The sequence below is a fragment of the Aplosporella prunicola genome (genome assembly GCF_010093885.1).
Source record: "Aplosporella prunicola CBS 121167 unplaced genomic scaffold K452scaffold_23, whole genome shotgun sequence".
Lineage (NCBI taxonomy): Eukaryota > Fungi > Ascomycota > Dothideomycetes > Botryosphaeriales > Aplosporellaceae > Aplosporella > Aplosporella prunicola.
In genome coordinates, this window is record NW_022983551.1 from 365,605 (window position 1) to 385,600 (window position 19,996).

At 58.4% G+C, this 19,996-nt stretch overlaps 8 protein-coding genes across 8 annotated transcripts; 3 read left to right on the forward strand and 5 right to left on the reverse strand.

The window, feature by feature from the left end:
- The first annotated feature begins 1,305 nt into the window (after positions 1 to 1,305).
- Positions 1,306 to 4,923, forward strand: K452DRAFT_88255 (uncharacterized protein). Its single transcript, XM_033547269.1, has 2 exons — positions 1,306 to 3,133; positions 3,188 to 4,923. Exons 1-2 carry the CDS (start codon positions 1,562 to 1,564, stop codon positions 4,640 to 4,642), a joined length of 3,027 nt encoding a protein of 1,008 aa, XP_033394262.1. The 5' UTR covers positions 1,306 to 1,561; the 3' UTR covers positions 4,643 to 4,923.
- A 546-nt stretch (positions 4,924 to 5,469) lies between these two features.
- K452DRAFT_321115 (glycoside hydrolase family 13 protein) lies at positions 5,470 to 8,060 on the reverse strand. The gene is made up of 7 exons (XM_033544374.1): positions 7,745 to 8,060; positions 7,300 to 7,375; positions 7,115 to 7,238; positions 6,897 to 7,055; positions 6,562 to 6,823; positions 6,325 to 6,487; positions 5,470 to 6,257 (listed from the first exon to the last, which is right to left on the reverse strand). The coding sequence occupies exons 1-7, from the start codon at positions 7,827 to 7,829 to the stop codon at positions 5,588 to 5,590; spliced, it is 1,539 nt and encodes a 512-aa protein (XP_033394263.1). The 5' UTR covers positions 7,830 to 8,060; the 3' UTR covers positions 5,470 to 5,587.
- Positions 8,061 to 8,104: 44 nt separating this feature from the next.
- K452DRAFT_88278 (uncharacterized protein) lies at positions 8,105 to 9,047 on the forward strand. Its single transcript, XM_033547270.1, has one exon. It carries the CDS (start codon positions 8,245 to 8,247, stop codon positions 8,905 to 8,907), a length of 663 nt encoding a protein of 220 aa, XP_033394264.1. The 5' UTR covers positions 8,105 to 8,244; the 3' UTR covers positions 8,908 to 9,047.
- A 1,359-nt stretch (positions 9,048 to 10,406) lies between these two features.
- Positions 10,407 to 11,962, reverse strand: K452DRAFT_234167 (uncharacterized protein; the record flags this gene model as incomplete). The annotated part of the gene is made up of 3 exons (XM_033537352.1): positions 10,407 to 11,033; positions 11,139 to 11,632; positions 11,689 to 11,962. The coding sequence occupies 3 exons, from the start codon at positions 11,960 to 11,962 to the stop codon at positions 10,407 to 10,409; spliced, it is 1,395 nt and encodes a 464-aa protein (XP_033394265.1).
- A 370-nt stretch (positions 11,963 to 12,332) lies between these two features.
- On the forward strand, positions 12,333 to 13,184 carry K452DRAFT_233961 (uncharacterized protein; the record flags this gene model as incomplete). Its single annotated transcript, XM_033537344.1, has 1 exon — positions 12,333 to 13,184. One exon carries the CDS (start codon positions 12,333 to 12,335, stop codon positions 13,182 to 13,184), a length of 852 nt encoding a protein of 283 aa, XP_033394266.1.
- A 296-nt stretch (positions 13,185 to 13,480) lies between these two features.
- K452DRAFT_234108 (uncharacterized protein) lies at positions 13,481 to 14,570 on the reverse strand (the record flags this gene model as incomplete). The annotated part of the gene is made up of 2 exons (XM_033537350.1): positions 13,481 to 13,785; positions 13,868 to 14,570. The coding sequence occupies 2 exons, from the start codon at positions 14,568 to 14,570 to the stop codon at positions 13,481 to 13,483; spliced, it is 1,008 nt and encodes a 335-aa protein (XP_033394267.1).
- Positions 14,571 to 16,824: 2,254 nt separating this feature from the next.
- Positions 16,825 to 17,223, reverse strand: K452DRAFT_195860 (uncharacterized protein; the record flags this gene model as incomplete). Its single annotated transcript, XM_033535950.1, has 1 exon — positions 16,825 to 17,223. A coding segment is annotated over one exon (399 nt), but the record flags the coding sequence as incomplete, so codon positions are not given.
- Positions 17,224 to 18,561: 1,338 nt separating this feature from the next.
- On the reverse strand, positions 18,562 to 19,906 carry K452DRAFT_301090 (uncharacterized protein; the record flags this gene model as incomplete). Its single annotated transcript, XM_033542401.1, has 4 exons — positions 18,562 to 18,624; positions 18,678 to 18,992; positions 19,046 to 19,504; positions 19,601 to 19,906. The coding sequence occupies 4 exons, from the start codon at positions 19,904 to 19,906 to the stop codon at positions 18,562 to 18,564; spliced, it is 1,143 nt and encodes a 380-aa protein (XP_033394269.1).
- Between the last annotated feature and the right edge of the window lie 90 nt (positions 19,907 to 19,996).

The following is a 19,996-nucleotide window of genomic DNA, read 5'->3' on the forward strand; positions in this document are numbered from 1 at the left end:
TGTGACGCCACAACGACTGTTGCGCCGCAGCTTGCAACACGGTCGCAAGGTATCATCCCGTGGTCTGTTCGTCTGCCGTGTTGCTCTCCCGTCTGGCCATCAACACGCGCTCAACAGCACCACGTCGTTGGTGAACCGCTGCAGCCCTCTCCACCGGGTCCGTGGGAGCACGACATTGACAGCGGTCGATCGGCACATGGGGAAAGGCTTCGTTGCACGGATAAGCACATGAAGACGCCGCTCTCCCGAGGCAAATCTCGCCAATATTGCACGCTCCCGTTGAAAAACGCCACGCCTCAACGGCTAAAGGACAAGATACGGATCGTATCTGATGATAACACATCGGTTCCGAGGGGCGACAAAATTCAATTGGAGAGGAGGCAGTGGCGCTCGCTTCTGTCCGTTGTGGTGCCTTGTACCTGGTTGGCCAAGTCTTTTATCTTGCAGAATTCTGGCGTGTTGTCAGTGAGAACTGGAAAATTGAGGCTGGAAAATATTTTTGTGAGCAAGTGCGGCACCACCCTCACACACCGACGCGGAACCCGGAGCCTGGCCTTCCGCACAACGTTTTTCCGACTCATCGCTCCCACGGCAACGGGCTCAGCTCAGTCCAGAGCCATCCAGACTTATGTATGCGTTGGATTGTAACAAAACTTCCAGCCAGGCATCAGGTAATTCAACTCGTTCGACACAACGCCAGCGGCCAACTCCGAGATCCGGTTCGACTGATCGTGGACGGATTGCGACCGCGTCAATCGAAATTCACCGTCCAGCGAGACCGCCGGGTGAATCTCGCTTGACGGTGATGGATTGCCAGCAACCGGATCTCCGCACTGGTGTCGGCTCCCTCTCAACACGGTTCGGACACGCTTCCGCACAGCTAAAGATTAGCGTTGACTGTAAACCTCCATGCTGCTCTCACACCAAAGGCCACCCAAATCTTGTTCTCTCGATGCCCATGACGTACTCAGTATACGAGGTATTGCATGTGGGTCTGACCACAACTAGTCCGTATTCCTTCTCGCGTGGCGAGAGCCAAGAAGGATGATTCATAATGAAGCTGATTACTATGAAGTTTGCTTCCAAGTTGCAGCGCAAACAGACGCATCGGTTCGTAGGAGCAGCTCCTTTACGCGGCCAAGGGAATCAACCCTGACAATACATGAGTACATCTCTCCTTGATCTCGCCATCTCCATTGCTTGCGATGCTTTGTCGTTGTCCCAAGGTTTGTCACCGTGCGGGGAGGAGCCACTCAGCGATCAGCGCTGTGGCGCTGTAGCCTCTACGTAGGCAACCGCGAGGCGCAGCTAGGCACCAATCCGGCTCGACTATAAAACCATCACATGCAAGAGCTTCCCTTCTTTCTTCTTCCAACACAATCATCCAAACGCTTCTGAGCAAATCTCTCGAGCTCTACCAAACTTCAACCCGACAGAACCCTCGATTGGCTTTCGAGAGAGTGAATACCAGAGTGCAACCTTCAACGTGCGTTAAGGGAAGCTACCTATTGTAAAAGTCCTGGTCTACCACACCAAAGCAAATCAGTTTTCTACCAGAGTCATGGCTTTCTATTCTGGTCAGCATATTTGCGGCCTGTACTACTTGTCTCCTAATCTTGACGCTTTCGGCAATGCGAAGAAAAACTATCTTCCGCAGGTCGTCGGCCTGAAGTCTCACACATCTATCCTCTCCAATGTCTCCAGGACGGTGCTCACTCAGACCTTTAAAAATCCCTCGAAGGACAAGGCCATTCGAAAGGTTAGGTACACCTTCCCCCTTTACGACGGTGTCTCCGTCGTTGGATTCACGTGCCGCGTCGGCACCCGCATTATCAAGGGTGTCGTCCAGCAAAAGGAAGAGGCCAAAGCCACATTCGACAAGGCGGTCGACCGAGGCGAGACTGCCGGCTTGCTGGAGCAACTGCCTGACGCATCCGATGTCTTCACCACTACTGTGGGAAACATTGACCCTGATGCTACCATTGTGACCGAGATCACATATCTCGGAGAGCTGAAGCACGACGCAGAGGTTGACGGCATCCGCTTCACAATCCCCACATCTATCGCACCGCGTTACGGTGACTATCCAGGTGAGCTTCAGGGTCATGCCTTGACCTCTCAGGCTCAGGCTGGCTGCGGCATGTCTATAACCGTAGACGCCAGCATGCCCGATGGTTCCATGATCCAAAAGATGCAGTCTCCTAGCCACCCCATATCCATCTCCATGGGAACCACGTCTTCTGAGCCCAATGCAGAGCCTTCCATGACCAGAGCCTCTGCAACCCTTAGTCTTGGCACGACGGAGTTGAAAAAAGACTTTATCCTTCAGATTGTCGCAAAGGATACTGGTGTGCCAAAGACCCTGCTTGAGGAGCACCCCGCCATTCCGCACCAGCGCGCTCTAATGGCTACGCTGGTTCCGAAGTTCACGCTTCCGCCCATCAAGCCAGAAGTCGTTTTCGTTTGCGATCGCAGTGGAAGTATGTCAGACAAGATTGGCACTGTTGTCAACGCCCTGAAGGTATTCCTGAAGTCTCTTCCGGTCGGTGTCAAGTTCAACATCTGTAGCTTCGGAAGCTCTCACTCGTTCTTATGGGACCGAAGCCAGAGCTACAGCCAAAGCACGCTGGATGCCGCCATTGCGCACGTGGAAAGTTTCGGATCGAACATGGGAGGTACAGAAATCTTGGAAGCGCTGGAGGACACCATCGAGCGGCGATACAAGGATATCGAGCTTGAGGTTATGCTGCTGACGGATGGCGAGGTTTGGGACCAAGACTCGCTGTTCAGATGTTTGAACGAGCACATTTCGGAGAAGAAAGCCCCTATCCGAGTCTTCACGCTGGGTGTTGGCGACGACGTGAGCCACTCTCTCATCGAAGGCATGGCCCGTGCAGGAAACGGTTTCTCGCAAGCCGTTGCAAACAACGAGAAGCTGGACAGCAAGGTTGTGCGAATGCTGAAGGGGGCGCTGACCCCGCACATTACGGACTATACCTTGGAAGTCAAATACTCGAACGATGGACCAGGTGCAGTTGAAGAAGAGGATTTTGAGATTGTAGAGAAAGTTGCGGATAGTCTGCACATGCATCTAGACCTCGACCCGCCTGTCGAAGAGCCCAAGGCTGAGGAGGTAGGTCTTTACCTACAGCAACCATATTCTTCGAGCAATACTAACATACAACAGGCTCCCAAGAAGCCGATTTCTCTTTTCGATCCAACAGCAGACGTCAATGGCCCTACCAGCAGCACAGACAACGAGGCTACCAACAGCAGCGACAACAAGACTCCCTACGCCCACCTCCCCTCCATCCCTATCCCGTCTATCCTCCAGACCCCGCACAAAATCCCGCCCCTATACCCCTTCATCCGCACAACAGTCTATCTGCTCCTCTCGCCCAACTCTCGCACAGCCCCCCACACACCCACATCCGTCATCCTCCGCGCCACCTCCACCCACGGCCCCCTGGAGCTGGAAATCCCGGTCCAACCCATCGGCACCGGCGCGACATTGCACCAGCTCGCAGGCAAGAAAGCGACGCAAGAGCTCGAAGAGGGCCGCGGCTGGCTGCACGACGCGCGCGACGAGACGGACCACGCGCTGCTGCGCGAGAAGATGGAGAGCAAGTTCGCGGACATGGTGGAGCGCGAGGCCGTGCGGCTGGGCACGACGCTGCAGGTTGCGGGCCGCTGGTGCGCGTTTGTTGCTGTAGAGGAGAGGGGCGCGGATGCTGCTGCGACGGAGCGGAAGCAACATGCTGCGTACTTGGACGAGGAGGCCAAGGAGGCCGAGGAGGCCGACCCCGAGCCCGAGCCCGTGCTCGGTTACGCCGCCTCACCAACGATGGTACAGTCGTTTGGCACTAAGCGGAAGGCGAAACGTGTCAGAGGCGTCGGCCGGCCGGCTCCGTTGGGTAGGGGCGGCATGTGTTACAGAAAGGCACCGAGGAGTTCGGGCTATAGTGCGACGAGTCCGGATTATGCAGCGGCCAGCCCGGGTTATGGGGCGACCAGTCCAGGATCTGGAGCGGCCAGCCCTGTTTACGAGCCGACGAGCCCGGTCTATGAAGCGACCAGTCCTGGATACAGCCCGACCAGTCCCGTCTACAGCCCGACCAGTCCCGTCTACGATGACGATGGCGACGAAGACATGGGCTTCGCTCTAACGGACAGTCCGCCAGCGGCAGCGCCAGTGGCAGTGGAAGCGTCAGCATCAATGGCAGCGGCGCCGAGTCCGCCCGCGCCCGCGCCCGCGTCCCCCGCGCCCACCACCCCAGCCGAGCGGCTCCAAGCCCTCATCAGCCTACAGCGCTTCGACGGATCATGGGGCTGGAGCGGAGAGCTGCTTTCGCTGCTGGGGCTGGGGGACGACGCCGCCGAGGCCGCAAAGGCGGCCGCGGAGAAGAGTAGCGCGGATGTAGACGCTGTGGCTACGCGGTGCGTGGTGGAGTTTTTGAAGAGGTGGGCGCGGGATCAGCACGAGACGTGGGAGTTGGTGGTTGGGAAGGCGGATGGGTGGTTAGAGGGAAGGGGTGCGGGTAGAGGTGAGGAGGAGAGGGAGGAGAGGGAGGCTGTTGCGCGGATTTTGGGCTTGAGCGGGTTGGGTTTGGGTGGGAGTGGGGATGTGGTTATGGAGGAGTAGTGAGTGAGTGGTTTGTGTGGTGGTGATTGGAAAGAGGTTGGTGATTGTGGTATTGGTAGCTGTGAGTAGCGGCTGCTGGTAGTAGTGGTAGTGGTGGTGTAGTGTCCACGAAATAAATAAAAATATGGTTACGCATACATGCTTCTGCTTCCTTCCGTGCACATGTGGATTATCTACTGTGTGTACAACATGATAGCACAGAGACAGAAAAGACTACTTATTCCCTCTTCTTCTTCTTCTTCTTCTTCTTCTTCTTCTTCTTCTTCTTCTTCTTCTTCCTCCACACCACAAACACATCACAAACCCTCAACCATCCTCGCCAATTCCACCGAAGTCAGAAACGAGACACTCGAAGTGGTGAAGGCAGCACAGCACTAGCACCAGCAAATCGAATCTACAACGTTAAAGGACTGGTGCTGAATACGACGACGACACAAGCCCCGAAAACGCGTGACGGTGATGGACGGTGCTGTTGCTTGGTGGTGGTGGGTAGTACCGTTGCTTGGTGGTGCTGGCTAGCACGCGTCCTCGACGAAGTACTCCAACCCACTCTATACATAGTTCAACATAGCCCAACATAGCCAGTTCCCTTCGAGGCCAACGCGCGCAAGACGCGCTCCATCATGCGAGTCCTAACCCGATTCTCCTCGAAGACTCGGCGTTGGTGGCAGCCGTGCGTGCTTGGGGAGACGGCCAGCGAACATGGCTTGTGCGTAGGCGTTGTAGGGTGATGGCGCAGTGTGTGACGCAGTAGCGTACAGCAGCGAGCGAGGACGTTAAGCGCGTGGATATAGTAGGTAGTATATTTAAATGGTAATGAAGGATAAGCGCAGGCAGGCAGGCAGGCGTTGCGTGAGAAGGAGCGGCGAGAAGAAGAAGAAGAAGAAGAAAATGAAAATGAAAAGAAAACCATCCACGCTCGCCCCACACATCTCCAAACCCTACCTACTTCCCACACACGCCCGTCCCCGCCAACTTCGCAGTCGGGAAATAGACTCTCGGCAGCCCATTCGTCATGGGCACGGGCACGCCCTCGCCACCAACCGTAACATCGCTGCACGCAATAACCTCGGTAACGGCGGTGCCGCTGCTCCAGCCAGTGTTCCCCAGATTGAGGGTATACGCATCGCCATTGGCGCCCTTGTTGCTGAGCACGGTAATCAGCTGCGCGCCATCGTAGCCCTTGCGCATCGCGAGCGTCGTGCCGTCGCTGTAAATCACCCAGTTCTGGTACGTCAGATAGCGGTTGTCGGCCGCGATGGCGGCGTTGCGCGCCTTGTTGACCGCGGCGGTGAGTTTGTACAGCTCGGCGTCGGTGTTGTAGCCGGACAGCCAGGTCGCTTCGCGGTTGTTGGGGTCGGACGCCCCACTGTAGTGCTGTTCTTGGCCGGCGTAGATGATGGGCACGCCGTCGGCGAGGATCGTGTACGCGATTACGTTCTTCGCTTGGGACATGTCGGATGTTATCGCCGCGAAGCGCGTGATGTCGTGGTTTTCGCTGAAGCTGCCGAGTAGCGTCGAGTCTTTGCAGGCGGTCTTCATGGTGTTGATTTCGTTGACTAGGTCGCTGATGCTGCCGCTGGGCGAGGTGAAGGCGCGCGTGAGCGGGTAGTAGCTGTAAGGGGGGGGTGTTAGTTGAGTGGTTTAGGGGGTGGTGGGTTGGTTTTGTGGGGGGGCCGTACATGGGGTAGTTCAGCACGCTGTCCAGGTAGTTCTGGTACGGGCAGGTGTAGGCCGGGTTGCCGTCAAAGACCTCGCCGGTGATGAAGACGCCGGCCGCCTTGTTGAAGTCGGGATAGAAGGACTTGTCGACATGCTTGGCCGTGTCGAGACGGAGCCCGTCGACTGCGTATGCCGCGTCAGTGAAGTGTACATATATCACGTGGCTTGCTCGATCCGAGGGACGTAGGTATACGTACTGGAGTAGTTCTGGACGAGCTGGGCGATCCACTCGTTGTACTTTTGCGCGACAGCCGAGTCCTCTGTCTTGAGGTCGACGAGCTCGACGTTGGAGCTGCCGAGCCAGCAGTCCTCGACCAGGTCCTGGTTGTTGTAGTCGGTCACCTCGCAGTAGTCGTGGTAGTACGACTTCTGGTTGAAGGGGTTGAACTTGCTGTAGTCGACGCTGTTGGCGTCGCCGGCCCAGCCGTTGTGGTTGACGACAATGTCAACCATCAAGTACTGCACGCATACAATATACAGGTCAGGCACACGCACGAAAAAGCGCCTCGGGAGTAGTGGGGGTCGGACGCACCATGTCGCGGTTGTGCAACTCGGTGGCGAGCGCCTTGAGGTCGTCGGCGCTGCCAAAGTTCTCGTTCAGCCGGTACAGGTCCTGCTGCCAGTAGCCGTGATACGCCGTGCCATCGCCCGTGTTTCCCTCGAGGTTGTACGTGATGGGCGAGATCCAGATCTGACACATGACGGTAAGCACGGGGACTGCCAAACAACACCGCTTTCGCGCAGACTTACGGCCGTGAATCCCATGTCCTGGATGTAGTCCAGCTTCTTGATGATGCCCTGATAGGTGCCGCCGCAGTACGCACGCGCACCCGTGTCACATGAGGCGCCGGTGCCGCCATCATCGCGTGCGAATCTGCGCCCAGACGCGTCAGCCGGTTGTCTTGATGTGCGTGCGAGAAGAAGGGAAAACACACCGGTCAGTCAGGACCTGGTAGATGGAGCGCGAGCGCCATTCAGCGGGAGTAGCGGCGCACGCGAGCCCACTGAGAGCTGTCGCAGTGACGAGCAAAGACGACTTCATGGCGGCGATGAAAGAGAGCGAAAGCGAGAGTAGTCAACTGCCCTGGCGAGAGACAAGCACAAGATGCAGTCATGGAATCCGGTTTATATATGTATAACCTACATGGTGTAGATCACGGGAGTCAGGCAGCCTCAACGGCCACCCCGCTGCGGGCCGGGAAACACTAAAAGATGACCGGAGCATCGACCTGCCCAGTTAAGGCCTGTAGCTCCGACAAGTGACGAGTGATGAAGAAGGAAGACGAGCGTGTGACTTCAAACAGCCTCGGTCGACGCGCGCGCGCACGGCCTCCCGCTCCCGGGTCTGCTCTCTCCTCACTCCACTCCACTCCCTCCGACCTCTGTGCCTCCTCTCTCCGCGCCGGCCCTTCTTCCAGAACGAGTTGGACTCGTCCATGCCCGCCTTCTGGAAGCCTTCGCCCATGCAGGGGCACGCCCTCTAGCACCCCGGATCGCCGTCCTCACATGCGTGCGTGCGTTTTCCTCTCTACCCACTACGCCCTGTATGCCCCCGGGCCTCCTCACGCGTCACTGAGCTATATCTGCCCTCGCCCATGACGTCGCCGGGACGGGATAGACCTTTCTAGGCCGCTGCTGTTGCTGCTGCTGCTGCCACGCGTCTTTCCACGCTTCCATCTATTCGTCTGCCAGCCACCAGCCCAGCATAAACAACCCGATGCCTACCTACATACCTCGAAACAACTGCGGCATTTTCAGTCCTCGGCGCAGAAGCATCCATCCATCCTGCCAGCCGGGCAGCCATTGACTTGACCCCTCTCATCTCCTCTCATTTCCTCTCTCTCTTCTCCCCTAGCATTAAAAAAGCCACCAAGGCATGCATGTACGTGCCCGCCACCGCCAGCAAACAAGAAACAAACCAAGGCAAACAACCCAACCACACCCAATCCCATCCTTCTCCCTTTCCCGCACCCTCACGCCAGAGCCGCTCGATTCGCTTCGATTCGACGCACCCCGCACCCCGCACCCCGCTCGCGCGTGGCGCATCAATGGCTCGACACCACGTGCCAAGCGGGCCGCCCCGGCCGTGGCTGAAAGTTATGTACGTAGGCACGCCCACAGTCCACCACCTAAGACCTAGGGAGGTAGGTAGCTTAGCACCCACACCCTTCGTCCTCAATTCCCAATCCCCATCCTCAACTCCACAGACCTTCTCCACTGACGCCATGACACCTTTCCCCCCCCTCCCTTTCTCACCTCTCCAGACTTCTTCACCGACCGGGCACACCCGCCCCCTCGCTTGCGGAGCAAACATCCCGCCCCGCGCGGCGGCGGCGGCCGTGCATGCGTACGTAGGTAGGTGCATATGCAATAGCGGCGCGCGGTATAGCGGACGTGCGTGCGTGCGTGCATGCATAGAACGATGGCTGGATGGGTGGGCGGGCCACGTGGTGTTGGCGGTGGTGGCTGCAGACTACTTATGGCAGGCTGGGTTCTGGACTCTAGACGCTGGACTCTGGGTGTGCTTGCTTGGGGACAGTTAGGTAGTCAGTTAGCCACGACGCTTCTACCACGGCTGTCGAACACAGTGCACGAGCGAGCGCGTCCTGGTCCAAGCCCAAGGGAAGGGGGAAGGAAGGGAAACAAGGGCGCAGTGCTTGCGTAGGCGAAGGAGCGGGCGGTGCACACTACCTCCTACCGCGTTGGGGAACCTCTCTCTTGGTCTTGAGCCACCGCGCCGGCTGCTTGGGGTGCCGCTAGCACGGCGTGCGTGCGTGTGTGTGCGTGTGTGTGTGTACGGCTGACTGCTTGCCTGCCTCTACCTACCTACCTACTACATACAGGCTGTTTACAGTCGGACGCGGACGTGTGGCCGTCCGTACGCACGTACGTACGCGGGCGGGCAGGACGGAGACGCTAGGCGTGTGGAGTGGAGTGGTGTGCAGTGGTGGTGTATTGCGTGTTTGAGCAAGCGAGCGCCGGCGTGCGAGCAGTCTGTTTGCGTGTATGGGCGTGTGGGTAGACAGAGGACGAGCCCATCGTGACCAACTGTAACGGTTGTGCAAGGCCAGACTGCGGGCGTGAGTTGCGGGCGGTGGGGGGCGGTGTTCAGATTCTGAACTGATGGAAGAGGTGTCACGAACGGCATGGCAACCATCCACCCGCACCAATTGCCCAGAACAAACATGCGCGAGACGCGCTCACCCCCATTCAAAGAAGCAGAGGAAATCGGCCATCGCATTCTACATGAAAGACTACCGTGGATGCTGGCTGGTTGGTTGGACACGTACGCAGCCCAAACCAAGCCAGTCGATCGAAGAAGGTTCTCAAAAAAGAAGGTTTTCAAAGAAGAAGCGGTGGTAGTAGTCATCATCACGAAGCAGCACTGCCCACCACCACCACCACCAAAAAATCATGCTGGCCGGCTTCGCTGGGCAATGGTGATGTGTAGTGTCACTAAAGATACCTATCCAAAACTCCCCTCAATCAGTACTATTACATCACCTTACCTTTACTAACTCGTTCGTCTACCCGTAACCCTGCCAGGTTGCGAAACTGCCCTTTCTGGCCCTGTCCGCCCGTTCCGCCTTCCGGGCGGGTGGCGGCGGAGTCGTAGTCGTAGCCGCCGAGTCGAGTGGAGTCGAGTTAACAGGGACGTCGTAGAGACGACCAGCGTTGGTTGTTGCCCTGGTGTCTACCTACCTAGCATCTTCTTAGTTCCTTTCCTTTCCTTTTCTTTCCTTTCCTGATGGATTGATAGGATGGGATGGATGGTTAAGGCGTCTACCTACCTGCCATTAAGGTACAAGCACAACTATTTGATAGCCATCGTGGTGTATACCTATATGTAGATCATCTCATCATATATGTACCTAGGTAAACTCTATGTGTGTGCTCTAAATATCCCCGCCTATCCTACTCGAAACGAAAAATCACATACACGCAAGTAAGTAGGTATCGTGCACAAAACCACACCACACCGCCGCCCCACGCACCGCTACAAACGTCAAACCCCCCCACACACCCCATCCGCACAACCCCCCTAATACAAGAGGCCATAATAATCATACACAATGCCATTACTGCCATGCCTGCGATCCACACCGGTAAGCAAACTCAGCGCCTCCGCCCCCAACGGCACCGGACAGCTGACCCCCCTCGCCGCATCCACCGCACGCGCCAACCCCTTCAAAAACCCCTCTACGCACGGGTTTTCTGGGCGCTGTCCCTCCTGCGCCGCAATCATGTCCGCGCCCTTGCTCGAGAACATGCGGCTGCCGCCCGCGGCGGCCGAGGCTAGACGGTGGAACTGGCGCAGGTCGAGGTGCAGGTGGCGCGCGAGGCTGATGGCTTCGGCGGCGGCGCAGAGCTGTACGCCGCGCACGAGGTTGAGCACGTGGGTGAGGTTTTGGGTGGTTTTGGTGCTGTCGTTGTTGTTGGCGTTGTTGGCGTTGTTGGCGTTGTTGGCGTTGTTGGCGTTGTTGGCGTTGTTGGCGTTGTTGGCGTTGTTGGCGTTGTTGTGGATGGGTGGCGGGTGGTACAGGCGCACCATGCCGGCGTCGTCGTGCGAGCCGAAGTCTTGGGCTAGTGCGAGGAGGTAGATCTGCTCGGCTGTCGTGGAGAGGGGCATGGGGAAGTTGACGTGCCGCGCCATGGACGTTATGATGCCCTGCAGAAGAAACGCATTATCAGCTACTTAACCGCACGGCGCAAAAAAGCACAACCTAGGTAGCAGGAGGAGGGCGGAAATAGGTATAGGTATAGGTGTACTTACTACGTCCTTGAGGATGATCGTCAGCGCACTGACGCCAGGGAAGTAATCCTCGTCCAACATGCGAGGCACGCGGTTCTCAAACATCCAAAACCAAGCATCAGAGCCCACGACAGCGTCAAACGTCGTCTTGGCATCGAGGCCGAAGCGCGCGGCCAGCCCCATCGTCTCGCTCGCCAGCAGAATGTGTATCGCGGCCAGCACCTGGTGGACCATTTTCATGTTGCTGCCCTGGCCCACGCCGCCCGCCACCACGTACAGCCCCTCTGGGTCCGACATTTCCTTGAGCAGCGCGTCGGCCTTTTCGAGCGCCGCGTCGCTCCCGCCCGCCATTATCGTCAGCGTGCCGTCGGCTGCCCGCTTGGCCCCGCCTGAGACGGGGCTGTCGACGAAGAAGACGTCGCTTCGTCCCATGTCGGCCAATTGCTTCTCAACCGACTGGGCGTACGCCGAGGGGACGGTCGAGCAGAGCAGGAGCGTGGCATTCTGGGGAAGGGCTGCGAGAGGTGTTTAGAAACGTGCACTTCACGAGCAATGGGTCCTCCATACATACCCTTGACAATGGCGTCCTCTGCATCAAACAGCGCCGACTGGGCCTGCGGCGCCGATGCGACCATGCAGACATAAAACTCGGCGTCCGTGGCCGACTCGCTCAGGCTCTTTGTGCTTTGGCCGCCGGCTTCGGCGAAGCGCTCCAGGCACTTGGCGAAGACGTCGTAGCCCTTGACAGTGTAGCCCTGCTGGACGAGATGGGTGGCCATGCCGAAGCCCATGGCGCCAAGGCCGACGAAGCCGACGGTCGGCTTCGGGGAGGTGTTGGTACCCATGGCGGGGTAGCGATTGGTTCGAGTGAGATCCAAGGGAGCGGAACGAGGTTCAGGCTAATGCGGGCATGAGCCTTGGTGTTTGGATTATTCCTGGGGGCTGAAAAAGCTTCGGGAAAAGCTTGGGAGGTGAGAGCGAGGAAAGAGAAGAAAGACTGGTGAGGTAGGGTGAGATACTGCTGGCGTGGGGTGACCGGCTGCGCCGTCGGGTCCTGATACACCGAGCCCCCGCACCGACTATGACGTGGGCGCTTCCTCGGCAGGTCGGCTGCTCGTGGGGGTACGAGTACGTCCATAGGTACACATTTCCCCCCACATCCAATTGACTCCCCCTCTCTCTCTCCCGCAGCAAGCCATTGACCCCTCTGCGACCATGGAGAACAATCGCGCGCTATCCATCCTCAACAAGGCCGCCGCCGCCAAGTATGGCATCCCCGCCGTATGCGCCTACAACACCGAAGGCATTCTAGCCACCATCCGCGCGGCCGAGGCCAAGCGGTCCCCCGTCATGATCCTGCTCTTCCCATGGGCGATACAGTACGCGGGGGGACTGCTGGTGCACCTAGCAGCCGAAGCGTGCCGCAACGCCACAGTGCCGGCAACGGTGCACCTGGACCACGCGCAGACGCCGGAAATCGTGCGGCGCGCAGCCGACATTGGCGGCTTCGACAGCATCATGGTCGACATGAGCCACTACGAAAAAGACGAGAACCTGCGCCTGACGCGCGAGCTGGTCGCCTACTGCCGCGCGCGCGGCATCGCGACAGAGGCCGAGCCCGGGCGCATCGAGGGCGGCGAGGACGGCGTCAGCGACACTGCTGACCTCGAGGGTCTGCTGACGACGCCCGAGGAAGCTGAGGAGTTCGTCCAGACCGGTATCGACTGGCTAGCCCCCGCGTTCGGTAATGTCCACGGCAACTACGGCCCGCGTGGCATCCAGCTCGAGTACGACCGTCTCGACGCCATCAACCGCCGCGTTGGCCATCGCGTGCGCCTCGTCCTGCATGGCGCGGATCCCTTCGATCGCGACATCTTTCAAAAGTGCATCGGCCACGGCGTCGCCAAGTGCAACGTCAACAAAGTCTTGAACAACCCGCTGGTCCAGACGTGGGCCGCAAAGGCGGGCAAAGCGCCTTTGACGAGCGTCATCGAGGAGGGCACCGCGGCCATGCAAAAGTCCGTCGAGGAGTGCATTGACATGCTGGGAAGTGCGGGAAAGGCGTAAGTGGGGTAGAGAACTAAGTGAAGTGGAGGCGCAGCAGAAGAGGTGGGATGGGAGCGCCAGCGCCACCCACCAACGAGCCAGGCGCAGCTGCCCCGCCACAGCAAAACGGACGACTAGGAGCGGGAACCGGATGTCACATGCGTCCCCATCGGCCCCGGCCCCGCCTCCGCACCCATGTACATAGAACCAGGCCAAGTGCGTTCGTATGGTAAATAATTCGATTCATGGTATCTTTTGTCTATCCCGAAAACCCCCGTCTATAAACTCTCAAACTCGCCTCTCTCCCAACTCATCCCTTAGGCCTTGTTGGCCTCGGGGATAAGCACGGCACGGTAGCGGACCTTGCCGGCGTCGAGCGCAGCCATGGCGTCCTCGACACCCTGCACCGTCATGGGGTATTGCTGGATCATGGGCTTGATCTGGTGGCGGGCGGCGAAGTCGAGCATGCGGCGGTGGACGGCGCGGTTGGCGACGATGGTGCCCTGGATGCGGATGCCACCGGCCAGCAGGGGCATGTACGGCACGACGAGGTTGCCCGACTCTACCGACAGCGGGAACAGGATCGAGTTGGGCGCCATGATGGGGAAGTACGTGTTCCAGTCTGCGCGCCGAGCATTAGAGTTAGCGAAAAGGAAGAAGCGAGAGCGGGAGTAAGCGGGAAGCGGGGGCGGGGCCAAACGTACCGATGTGGGCCGACGTGCACACGAGCAGCGCGTCGAGCTGCTTGCCAATGTTGAGCTCGCTGAGGCCCTTGGTGGCGTAGAACTCGTTGGCGCCGAGGGCCATGGCCTCCTCGCGCTTCGAGTCAGTGCCGGAGAAAACGACAACGTCGCTGCCGCGCTTGGCCGCGAACTGGATGGCCAAGTGGCCCAGGCCACCGATGCCGAGGATGCCGATGCGAGCGGTAGGGGCCAGGCCGTACAGGTCAAAGCACGAGTAGACCGTAGCACCACCGCACATGAGCGGCGCGGCGTTCGCGTCGGACATGCTATCGGGGACCTTGAAGAGGAAGGCCTCGCGCCAGACGGCGCCCTCGGCGAAGGAGCCCTGGTCAAGGTCGGCGTAGCCGTACAGAGCGCGCTGGGAGCAGTAGATGTCGTGGCCAGTCAGGCACAGCTCGCAGTTGCTGCAGCAGTCGTGGTTGTAGCCCCAGCCGACGCGGTCGCCGACCTTGAGCGTCTTGACAGCGGGGCCAACGGACTCGACGACACCAACACCCTCGTGGCCAAGGGCCATGTCGGCCTGGCGGAAGTGCAGGTCAGTGCCGCAGAGACCCGAGGCAGTGACGCGGAGGTAGACCTGGTCGCCGATAAGTTCGGGGCGCGTCGTGGTGGCCTTGGTGATGGCACCGGAGGAGGAGCCCTTGAGGACGGTGAAGGAAGGCATTCTGAAAATGAGAGGACTTTGAGGTAGAAAGTGACGCGATTGGGGGTATCTCTGAAGGAATTGACGGCGGCGTGAAAGAGAGAGAGGGCGTTCCGAGTAGGAGAGACGGAGCAAGAGGAGGTAAAAGATATTTAAGACAACTCGCCTCCACAGAACCCGCCCATAAAATTCCGAGAAAGCTCTGATAATGACGTGCGCCGCTTCCGAAACCGCTAGGCCAGCTCAAAAGGAGCTCTCGCCGTCTCCCAGAATGAAGATCCGCCCAGCTAGAACACAATCGCTACCCTAGAACACCCGTCGAACGGCTCGTGCGTCGCCTCTTCCTGAAGTTTCCGGCCGAGGCATGGCGCAACGTTTGCCATGCGGCAACCTGCGGCGTCCCATTGTGGAGGAGGGCCCATTTGTCATGTTTAAGAGTCTGCAAACCTTGCAAAATCCGCCCTATCGCCGATGCGCCGCTAAGGAGTCGGTTCCGGGAACGTTAAGACGGCGCGATGAGACCCTGCCTCGGCATACCTATTTACATATCTTTTGATCTTCATCGGGCAGATACGCGGGTGGACGAGCCATCTGGCAATGAATCGCGGAGACTGGAAGGAAAAAAGAGATGTGGAGAGAGAGAAGAAAAAAAAGAAAAGAAATTACACACTTCGCATTCGAAACTGCGGGAGAGGTGCAGAAGTCGGTTGGTGCGAAGCCCTTGAACGTGCGCGTGTCAAGAAGCGACCGGGGCGATCCGGGTGCGCGTACACTGTAGAGCCTACCTACATCTACCACGGAGTACGTATACCTTCGTGATGTCTCCTGTCGCGCCGGATGGGATCTGGATCTCGCTCGGAAACGGTCTCGGGAGTCGGAGATGAGGCAAAAAAAAAAAAAAAAAAAAAAAAAAAACAAAATGGGTTTGGTTACGTTACGCTCGTGGAGGGTGGAGAAGAGAGCGTTGAGTAATCAGGTCGCGACCTTTTCTCGACCTCGTCGTCCTTGTCGGTGCGCTGGCCTAAGGCTAAACACTACTCCGGCACCTAACTGCAAATTCGGCCGGTAGCCGCGGCCCGGTCGGCCTTGTCAAAGCGACGTGTTTCCGCGGAGGACGTGCTGAACAATGGTGCGGATAGGGGTCTGTCGGAGGGTCGGAGGTTCAGGAGGGGATGAGTCGTGCGTACTCGTACGGATGGCGACGGTTATGGGTGTTGTGTCGAGGCCAGGGTCTAGGTTTGATTTTTTTTTGGAGGTGGGAGGCTGGAGGCGCCCACTGACGACGTCATGAGGGGCAGAGTGGAAAAAAGTTTGTTGTCTCGCTCGCTTCTGCGCGCGCGGCGCCACCCGCTGTCCAGCTGGCGATCGCTTTGACAGGATACGTGGATGAGCGAAGGATGTTGCGACGACAACAGCGACACCGTCCTCCCCATCTTGTTCACCGTCTCCATTCGTTGTCAGCATCACCACCGTCACCGTCACCTTCAAACAAACAGAAACCGAAAAGAGTCAGGGGGTACCCCACTGCCATTGTCCGTTGACGCAGAAACCGTCAACAAAATCCCGCGCTATATACTAGTGGTACCCGCTGAGAAAAAAAAAAAAAGAAAAAAAAAAAGTAGAAACTGAAAGTTCCAGAACGTCTCGTCTGGATTGCCCTCACCGGGGTATTTGGGTATATCCGCCGCTGGTTGTGATCATTGCCAAAACCAAGAGCCAAAAGCCAGGAGTCAAAAAAAAAAAACATAGGAACTGAGAAGGACAAAGGGGAATAAGGTGAAAGTAATGAAACGATGATGATCGTTTGAGCCCTCTTCGCAAGGTGGGTTTTGTCTTTCCGGTCTGGAAATAAAGCAAAAAAACTCCTCACCGGGTGTGGTATCTTTGAAGACGCAGGTTTAACTTTTTGGGGCGGCTGTCGCGCCTATTGTGGTTGTGGTAGTGCAAGAATGCCGTGTCGCGCCCCGCAAAAGCGCTAATTTAGGAAACAGATCCCTCAAGGCGATGACGGTTGAGGGTGGGTATAAGTGGTTGTTGAAGAACCGAGAGAAAAGCTGGTTGCGCCATGCTGCCAGCCTGCTGGAGACCCATGAAGGGCGGTGGATGAACGCCGAAGCTTCATGATTGAAAAAGCGCGGGTGAATAGAGCGGAGAAGAGAAAGCGGGGCAGACGACAGGCTGGTAGCCAGTCAAGCGTCTACCGCGCAGACATGGTGCGGTGAATCCAGTTGCGCGCGCCCTCGTAGCTGCGGCGGGCGGCTTCCTTGGCAGACGCGGAGCTCCTGGTGGATTCGTTGCTGATGGTGGAGCCGGAAGAGCCCTTGCGGTTGGGGTTGGGGCGGGTTTCGTCGACAATGTTGCCAGTGCCGCCGCGGCCAATGTGGTAGACGGGGCTGGCGTGGTCCTGCAGGCGCTGCTGCTGCTCAAGCTCCTCGTCAAAGCTGAAGATGGCCTTTTCGCGGTGGACGTTGCCTGCACCGCCACGGCCGCCCAAGAAGGTACCGTTGGTGGGGGGAGCAGGCAGCTTGATCTTGGAAGCGGGGCCGGTGGCCGTGGGGCCGGGAGTGACTTCTTTGCTGCTCACGCGGGTGACATTGCCAGCGCCGCCACGACCGGAGTGGAAGAAGGCGTAGTGATTCGACGGCACGGAAGGGTGCGGCTCGGTGATGCGGAAGGGCATGGTTATGGCGTGATGTGTGAGGTCGAGCAAGCGAGTGGTGGACTTTGTAGATCCGGGGCGCGGTGGACCTTTTGTAGGTGTTGTTGTTGTGGTGGTGAGCTGTGACTTTGGCTTTAGGGGTGACTTGTGCCGGCGCCCGCGGCGTCTTATAGCGAAAGCAACAGAAAAACTCTGCAACAGGATTCAAGTCACGATGCGCTGCGTCAGAGGTACATGCGAGCACGAGGCACCAGGGAGGTCACGCAGCCTGGTCTTGGCTGTCAGCTGGTGAAAGATGGCGTGCCTGGATCCTCTTTCTTTCTCGTAATGGCCCGCGTCGTGTGGCGGACGCACTCGTCGACTGGCCGATCGTCGAGGTTTTCTGGGGGTAATAGTTTGCTCCCGCGCCTCAGCGTCGGCTCGTCCCTCGCACAAGCCCCCGTCGAACGCGTCGAGAAAATCCCACAGGCTGGTTCGATGCGATTAATGCCTCACAGTTGCCCTCTCGATGCGCCGCGTTTCAGCACGCATCATGGCGACATGTCCCCTCAGGAGGCAGCAAATTGCAGCTGCGCCTGCACGGCCGACGCTCATCTCGCGGAAGGCGCTTGCGACATTGCGACTGTTGCGCGACCACGACCACCAGTGGAGCTGGTCGAGGCTAGCCACGCCCGTCGATGCGGAGTTTTTTTTCTGCGTCACTCCTCCTGAGACGGACAGCTCATCGCCGGCGACACGCACACCGTGATGGCTGGGGAAGCTTGGCTGGCGGCTCAAGGGCCACGATCGGCGGTGCCCATTGCTACAGGAACAGAATCTAGCGCCCTTCCCCAGGCTTCTCCCCCTCGTTCCCGCGCGGCCCCTAGTCGCGCGTCCCCCGGCGTCGCATCATGCCCCGTCGCCATCCGACGGCAGCCGCCCTTCCCTCACGTCCCCATCACGTAAACGCAAAATTGAAAAAAGCACTCGCTCCATTACTCAATAACTGCACACCCAAACGCCTGGGTATTCTGTCCCACTCCTACGTAAATGCGGAGAAGCGACGAAGGCGCAAAGGCCGGGAGCACCGCGCTTCGGGATTTGGTAAGAGAAACATCACCAACTGCCTTAAGCGAAAATGCGGGGAAACGGCCTCGCCCAGGGACAGACCTCCGCCTGGAATCATGTGTTCTCACCGACAGGACACGTAGATCCCTCCAGAGCCTCCCGGGGCACCCGCACCGTAGGTCGTCTGATGGCGAAAAGGGGCCCAGTGAGCTCGCACGTGACGACTTGAACCGCCCCTGGCCTTCCGGTGAAAACGTGAGACCGAATTTCCGAGAGGGGGGCCGGTTGGTGACAATGATGAGGCTTTCAAGCGAATCTCGAATGGATAATGTCCGGGTTCTCCTGCCACTCATCCTTCTCCACCCACATCTGTCGATCATTAGCGGTAATTCATTGCCAAGGGGGGCTGAGGCAAGGCTGACCTTCTTGAACGTGCTGAGGCCCGCTAGGATACTTCCACCCGTCCACGTGGTGTATTTCCTTTCAGGAGGCGCGAATATCTTGATCCTCATGTCCTTGACGGCCAGACGCTGCACCTCGTGCAGCAGTCTGTCACCGAATCCTTTCGTGAGAGTGGACCCGCCAGAAAGCACAATGCTGCCAAACAGCGCCTTGCGAAGGTCTAGGTCTGTCCTGTTGATTGCATCAACAACCATCTGATGCACGCCTTGATACTCTGTTCCAATAAGCTCAGGGTTGAAGAGAATCTCGGGGGCGCGGAACCGCTCCGCCCCAATCTAGATTGCGTGTCATCAGCAGCCATTATTGCGACTTCAGCAGGCCGACTCACCTTGAGCTTGTGGCCGTCAGGAAGCGTGTACTCGACAGTCTTCTCGTTCGACCGGGTGGCGCTGCCCGACCATTCCTTCTCCTCCTTGATCGGGTCCAGGCACACGTAGCTGTGTTTCTCCTTGATCGCTCGCACAACCTCCTTCTCGGCGCTGGTGTGGAAGACGTAGCCGCTCTTCCTCAGCAGTGTCTGAAGATGCTCCGTCACATCTCTTCCCGCCACATCTATCCGGCGAATGCTGTTGGGGATCGCGAAACCTTCATATACGGGCACGGCGTGCGATACGCCATCACCGGCGTCCAGCACGATGCCGGTCGTGCGGCCTGATGCGTACAGCGAGAGGACTGCTTGGATGGAAGTGTAGAGAGCGGGGACGTTGAAGGTCTCGAAAAGGATCTGTGCGGCGGTGTCGCGGTTGGTCCGCGGGTTGAGGGGGGGCTCGGTCAGAAGCACAGGGTGCTGAGATCGTGTCAGAAGGCGGAATCATGAAGATAGATAGCGCGCAGTGTCGCAGAGCGACTTCTGCGCATACCCCATGGTGGGCGTGACACTCACATCCTCGCTGACAGTCTTCAACTCCTCAGTATACACATACTGCCATATCCTCTCCATGTCATCCCAGTCCGTGACGATGCCGTGCTCCAATGGGTAGTTAATCTTCAGCAAGCCTCTCAGGTCCTGCGCACGTTGTCCGATGAAGACATCTCCCTCCAACGCTCCTGCTAGCGCTCTGACATGCTTCGGCCGGCCGACATACGAAGGAAAGAAGCACTTGGGCAGGTCCTGGCCCGCGAAACCGGCTCTGATCGTGCCACTGCCATTGTCGAGCACAATGGGTGCGTTGAGCAATCTGGAGCCCATGGCGGTGGGCTAAGCGGAGGGCGAGAGGGCGTAACAGCGTCTGGTCGTCGCGGTCGTAACGGCGTTAGAAAATTGCGGCGGGAGATCTAC